This window comes from Aythya fuligula, chromosome 6, assembly GCF_009819795.1.
Source record: "Aythya fuligula isolate bAytFul2 chromosome 6, bAytFul2.pri, whole genome shotgun sequence".
NCBI lineage: Eukaryota > Metazoa > Chordata > Aves > Anseriformes > Anatidae > Aythya > Aythya fuligula.
This window is the reverse complement of record NC_045564.1, coordinates 11,895,197-11,902,314: the sequence shown is the minus strand read 5'-3', so window position 1 is coordinate 11,902,314 and position 7,118 is coordinate 11,895,197. Positions and strand designations below refer to the sequence as shown.

Here is a 7,118-nt window from a genome sequence, read left to right as displayed (position 1 = left end):
TGCTCCCCAGTCCTGAGCACGAGCTCTTTTAGCCGTTCCTTCGTTCTGGCCGGCACTGGCTGATTACTGGGAGGAAATGTTTATAGAAAGGTTCAGGTTTCCTGAGCGAGTGGAGTGAACCCCTCAGCAATTATCAGTGAGCTCATGTCATAAAGCAGTTTGAAGCCGCCTGGCTCACGGGAAAGCAAAGGCCTTTTCAAAAAAGGAAATTTGACAAGTGAAAGATTCTAGGGAGCATAGCGGTGGTTTCAAATGAAAGATGGGGCTTTTCTAGAAAGGCAGCAGAAATGGGGACAGCTCCGAAAGCATCTTAAATCAGTAGTTTATAAACTTTAAATGTAAAAGTTTTTTTTTTTTTTTTTAAAAGCACAGCATCCAAATAAAATAGTGCCTAGAAAGAGCAACTGCTGCAGCGTGCTCAGTACGTGAAACATTGCAGCCAGAGCTACCATGATGGCATGCCACTGTGGCATCTTAGATCTGTTTTGTAACTAAACTTCTGATATAGTCATGGTTTAAGGCAAAGGAAAGGTAACGAACCCAATAAATAAGATGAAGTCATTACAAATAAAATGTTGGAAATTATCAACATTTCACAGATGAGGAAAGAAGTTATGATTTATTTTATAGGACCTGTAGCACCCGCCCTTTCCTCAATTTCAGAGTCCATTTGGAATGGGAAGAGAGCATTATCCTTATTTAATAGATAAGAAAACTGGCTTATCAGCTTGCCTTTACCAAGAGGCAGAGCCTGGAAGAAAGCCTCAAGCAAGGGCAAACATTTGGAAAAGCCTCAAAATGCTGTGTTCTATTGTTAGGAGCCAGGACTTCAGAAAGACTAGTTTCAAGTCATGCTGAGTTTCTGATCAGTTGTGCATTTACCCAAACATCTCTTCCATCTCTCACAACAAAGCTGGGGGGATGGACACAAACGCGATCCAGGACAGGGCTAGGACACTCCCAGAGCTGTCCCCCTTCTATAACATGCTACATGTTCCAAGACTAAAAGAATTTCAGAGCCCTTGTATTAAAAATCATTTATTTAGTGATCTGTACATGGGATGAAGCAGGGCCTCATACAGACCTTCAAAAAAAACAAAAAACAAAAACAAGTAAAAACATAAATACATATTTTCTTACAAAAAATGAGATTTACAAAATATACATACTGCACTTGTCTTACAGGTGTTTTTTTTTTTTGTTTGTTTGTTTTTGTTTTTTTTCTTTTTTCTCCACATGCACATTGTAAGAGACAAAAACTCAAGCCCTGCAAGTCTGAGATCAGATATACTGAAGGATTTGGCTGATGGGCCCATTGCTCATGCCCAGACTACTGGTATGCCTTCAGCCAGCAGTCTGCACCCTCACCCTGAACATTTTTTTCCTCCTCTTTAAGTTTAGTTCCAGACAATTCCCCACTCCACCCCCCTCCCCCCCCCCCCCAAAAAAAAAAAAAAAAAAAAAAAGAGCAGCCATAGGGTGGAGACTTGCTGAAAATCCAGAGTTTCCTATTTTGTCCTTAGGCAAGAATACACACACATATATATACTTATAAAAACAATCCTTCAGTGAATATAAAGGTAAAGTAGTTATGTAAAAAAAAAAAAAAAAAAAAAAGAGTAAGTCAACATAAAAATTTAATAGAAAAAATCTGTCACATTTCAAAACAAAACCGATGGATTTTATGATTAATTTCTCAGTGTCCTTCCTTCCAAGATGTGATCACTGGAAACTTAAACAGACGTATTTTAGCTAAAATGAAAAGGCTTCTCCCTTGCGATAACTGCTTTCTTTTAAAACCAAAACCCAGTCCCCCCAGCCCCCTCCTGCACCATGAGTCATTGTAATGCAGTTCAGGGAATCTGAGGAGCAAGCAAATCGGTCCATCATGAGCCAAAAGTATTCTTCCTGTCCCCAGAAGCCAGCTGTATGTTGACTTTACCTGCAGCAATCTCACTATAAAGCAGGAGAGAAAGCAGGTTTATGGGAAGGAAAGAAAAAAAAAATAGTATCTTTGTGTTATATACTTTAATGGATCTTGTTTTGGCAGGTGCTCTCAGTTACACTCTTCTTTCCCTCTAAGCCTTGCATTTCCTTTAGTTTAGAAAAGCAACCCATATTGAACAGTACGAGAACATCCTGCCTCCTCCTTTTTCATAAAAGGAATGTTTATTTCTGTGAGCTCCTCACATCCAAGGGTGAACCTCAACGACTTCTTTTTGTTAGTTTGCCCATAAAAACCGATCCCATGCTTATGCCTTTCTACACAGAAAACACTTTTGTTTCCCCCTTTGTCTCCTAGAACAAAGGCAAGGGGGAAAAGCCTTCTGCTGAAAAGCAACAAGTCATTTCTTTTCAGGGTGTGCAATAGCAACCCCCTCCTTCCCCACAGCAGCAAGAACAACAGACTGAGGGCCGAATTCTCACTTTGAAATCATTAAAACAGGTATCACTGAGATTTAAAAAAAAGAGGAACTTGTAAGTTGACAGAACAGAGGCATCTCACCAGCACATGATCTGGGCTGTAGCTGGTTATAGAGTACTCACGTGATTGCTCCACGTTTGAAGGAGTAGACAGTAACCTAAGGCTCGGGAGCTGCCCTGTGGGCTGCAGTTTGACCCAAGCAATTCAGAGTTTGGCTACGTCTCGGCAGGGACAGCTCGACACATCAGGCTTCCCCTTCTGCTCCTCTGGAGCGAGGCAGGATGGTTTTAGTTGGGCTGGTTTTGCTTTCCTGCATCAGGGCCTTGGGGGAGAGAGAGGTAAAGGGGACTCCTGGCAGGTGAAGGACTCTCCCACCCCAGCAGCAGCCTCTTTCTGTGCTCTTCCACTTAGTTGGGCACGAGCACCATTGGACACGGTACATCTGGTCCCTTATGCAAATAATTTTTTTAAACCCTCTGGGAGAAGGAAAGTTTTGAAAAGCCTCCCTTCCTCTGTGTTGAGGGAGCTGAGCTGTTGCCTCCCTTCTGCTGAGTATCTCTCTCCTCCGTGTGTGTGCGTGTGCATGTGTGCGCGCCAGGAAGGGCAGGAGGGTCTCATACTGCCGTCTCGCCTTTGCTGCCGGTGCTCAGTCTGTGGTAGAAGCGTCGCCAGGACTGAAGGGTTTTGCCAGACCAGATCCAAAAGCCAGTTGTGATACCAACAATCATGGTCATGAGGTACTTGATCATGAAGACTGTGAAGTCTGGGCTCATGGGGGCAAAGTGGCTGGGGCAGGGCACAGCATAGGTTTTGCAGGTCTGGAGGAGCCACGTCTTCTCCCAGGTGCCACGGAAGGCCTGCTCGTAGAAGTAACACGCCAGGACAATGGTGGCAGGTACCGTGTAGAGGACGCTGAAGACCCCGATGCGCACCATGAGCTTCTCCAGTTTCTCCGTCTTGGTGCCATCGTGCTTCATGATGGTGCGGATGCGAAACAGGGACACGAAGCCGGCAAGCAAGAAGGAAGTGCCAATGAACAGGTACACAAACAAGGGTGCCAGCACAAAGCCTCGCAGCGAGTCCACGCTGTAGATACCTACGTAACAAACCCCACTGAGCACATCCCCGTCCACCTGCCCCATGGCCAATATGGTGATGGTTTTGACAGCGGGCACAGCCCAGGCAGCCAGATGGAAGTACTGGGAGTTGGCCTCGATGGCCTCGTGGCCCCACTTCATGCCAGCAGCCAGGAACCAGGTGAGGGACAGGATGACCCACCAGATGGAGCTAGCCATGCCGAAGAAGTAGAGGATCATGAAGAGAATGGTGCAGCCTTCTTTCTTGGTGCCTTGGGCCACGGTGCGGTAGCCGTCCTCGGAGAAGCGCTCCAGGCACACCACCCGCTCCTCCAGCAAGAAACCCGCCGCGTAGGCCACCGCCACCATGAAGTAGCAGCCTGAGAGGAAGATGATGGGCCGCTCGGGATAGCTGAAGCGGCGCATGTCCACCAGGTAGGTGAGCACGGTGAAGAGGGTGGAGGCGCAGCAGAGCACGGACCAGACCCCCACCCACAGCCGGGCGAATCGCACCTCCGCCTCCTTGAAGTACATGAGCCCGTTGGGCCGCGACGGCTCACAGGGGGCTCCGCAGTCCCGTTCCCCCAGGAACCGGTAGCCCAAGTAAGGGGGCACCTTGAGCTGCCGGGGGCAGGAGAAGGAGAAACCAGAGGCAGGCTGCGGTGGGGTGAGGAAGTCGGGGAGGTAGCCGGCTGTGGGGTGGGCGGTGGCCCCCCGGCCCGCGGCCCCTCCGGGCCCCGGTGGGGCATCCGACGTGTTCTGCCCCACGCAGATCTCGCCCGCGCCGTGGACGGGAAAGTTCTCGCAGCGGAGCCGCTCCGGCCACTGGAAGCCGAACTTGTTCATGAGGGCCTCGCAGCCCTGGCGGGCCCGCTCGCAGAGGGAGCGGCAGGGCGGGATGGCCTGCTCCAGCACGGTGCACACGGGCGCGTACATGGAGCAGAGGAAGAACTTGAGCTCGGCCGAGCACTGCACCTTGACCAGCGGGTAGAACTGGTGCACCTCCAGCCCCGCGTCCTCCTGGTTGGTGTGGCCCAGCAGGTTGGGCAGGATGGTCTGGTTGTAGGCGATATCCGTGCAGAGCGGGATGGAGATGGGCTGGCAGAAGCCGTGGTCCGGCACGGAGATGCCCTTCTCGCCGTGGTACTGGTGGGCCGCCGCGCCCGCCGGGGGGACCCCCAGCAGGGCGGCCAGCAGCAGGGCGGCCGGGCCCAGGACGGGGCAGCCGCCGCCGGCCGCTGCTCCTCCTCCGGCCCGCATCGCCGGGGCCCCGGGGAGGCCTTCAGAGCCGGGCGGCGCGGCGCCCCAGGGGCATCGGCAGCGCCCGGAGGGCGGCGGCGGAGCGCGGCTCGGAGGCTGCCGCCTCGGCTTCGGCGGCGCGGCGGCGGCGGCGCTTCCCCGGCGAAAGTTTGCCGAGCCGCTCTCGCCGGAGGAGGCGAGGCGCGGGCACGACCGGCGGCGACGGCTCTCGCCGGCTCCGCGCAGGGTCCCGCGGCGGCGGTGGCGGCGCGGCGCTGGCTGCTCCCCGGCCGGCTGCCGAGCCCCGACGGCGGGGCTTTGGGTTGCGGCTAAGCGGATTAGCACCGCGCCCGGCTGAGCCGTGTCTTGCACTCGGGGGCTTAAAGAACTTGGAAAATCCAATTACTGCGCCGTGCCATGCGATGCGATCCTCCCTTCGGCTCCGCTCCCGACGGGCGCCGCTGGGCCGGGGCAGTCTGCGCGCGCCTCCCGCTCCGCCCGCGGCCCCGCCGCCACCTCCCGCCCCGCAGCTCCCGGCCCGCGGCCGCGGCGGGCACAAAAAGCCCCATATAGGCGCGGGCGCGCCGCCGGGCCCCGCCCCCGCCGCCGGCCCCATTCACAAACCGCGCTGGGGGCGGGGCCTCGCGGGGCCCGCCCGCCAATCCCCGGCGCCCGCCCGCCGGGCCCCGCGGCCGCCCGCCAATCCCGCGGCGCGCCGGGGGCGGGGCCCGAGGCGCGGCGGAGAAGTTGCGCCCAACTTTTTCCCATCGCCGCCAGGGCAGGGCGGGCCGGGGGCGGCCGGGCGGGGTGGGATGAGATGGGATCGGATGGGATCGGCTGGGTTGGGACGGGATAGGATGGGACGGGACGAGATGGGATGGGATGGGATGGGTTGGAATGGGATGGGGGGAGCCGCCCCGGGGCCCCCCACCCCTCATCTCTCCTCCCCGCTGCAGGGCACAGCCGGGCGGGGGGGCTCGCTCAGGGTGGCCCGAGCGAACTAAAATTAACTGGCTGCTTTCTGAGCAGGCTTTGAAAATGCAAACAGCTGCCTGTGCCCAGAGTTATTAAAATAAAAAATAAAAATGCACCGCCCGGGTACGTTTGCAGAATGAGCTGATTGCGTTGTTGGGATGTTCGTGTCTGCACGCCAACGCCTCCCCCAGCGTGGGGGGGTTGATTTGTTATCACAGCATGACCGTTGGTTTTTGCTGGCAGAATAAACGCTTTATTAATGCAGATCTAAGCTTTAGCTAGGGGAAAGCTGATTTTTTTGAAACGTCCAGTGTTACTGGAGCTAAGAGGAGAAATTTTATATTCCCAACCGTATTGCTGCAAGCCCTTAAAGAGACTCCAGAAGGCTGTAAGAAAAGCAGCATTTCCTCTATGGAAACACCCTGCCTGTCTGCAAGAGAAAACACGTAGGTCAGGGGAGGGATGTTACCGGCCTGCCGAGTGATGAGCAGATCTAGAGCTAGACCAGCATGCATTTACTAGGGACAGAAGTGTGTGTTTTTGCAGCATAGTTGTGTTTTGAAGTGCACCACCAAGCTACAGATTGCTGGAACCATCATGCTTCTGGAAGGCTCAGGCAAGGAGGGTGTCCTGGGCAGCACAGAGAGGGGGAGTGCTCAACAAATGCCCTACAGTGGTGACTGCTTTCCCCTTCATGCTGGCCTGCAAGAGCCTGTGGTCAAAGACAGGCTGTGACCAAGTCTTATCCAATCCACCCCATCCCTCTCTGTGAGGAGAGAGGAACTATACTATTCAAGTTGCTACTTTTATTTTACTCTTGTATTCAGGATTGCGCTTGTATTGTGCCTAAGCAAATACACCGGTCTGTACCGGTGCCTGTAAGGCTGTTCGAGAGAGCAGAGTTTGGCTCAGGGAGCTCCAACAGCAATTGTTGGACAAATGTTTCCCATATCCTCTCCTGCCCATGAACAATGTGTCCTCATACCAGTAAGACCATGGAGCTTCAGCTTTTGTTATGTTTGTTAGGAGAAGTTGGCAGTTATAAATGGGCTTACTAAAATTAATTTACTCTCTAAAACTGGACATGGATTTAAAAATAATGTTCTGCTCTCTGAAATATGTACATGGCAGGACTAGCTACTTGTGCTTGCAACAGCTGCTTATAGAAATGAAGTCTTTTCTTCATTCTCAATTACAGCTGTTGGAGGGCGCCTAAGAATGTTGGTTTTTCAGTTTGGTCAGGCTTGTTATCTGAATTACTTGCTTTTATACACCTAGTGACTAAGCAGGTTTTTCTGATACACTCGCCTAAATAACCTCCCATGGTAAAATCTTCCACGAACTTATTTACTGTTATTTTTTTATTATTATTTTTTCCCCTCTAGCTGTTAGCAACCTTCAAA

General features: G+C 52.9%; 1 protein-coding gene across 1 annotated transcript; it reads right to left on the bottom strand.

Annotated features, from left to right (window-relative positions):
• Positions 1 to 1,659: 1,659 nt before the first annotated feature.
• FZD7 (frizzled class receptor 7) lies at positions 1,660 to 4,761 on the bottom strand. Its single transcript, XM_032189998.1, has one exon. It carries the CDS (start codon positions 4,759 to 4,761, stop codon positions 3,040 to 3,042), a length of 1,722 nt encoding a protein of 573 aa, XP_032045889.1. The 3' UTR covers positions 1,660 to 3,039.
• Between the last annotated feature and the right edge of the window lie 2,357 nt (positions 4,762 to 7,118).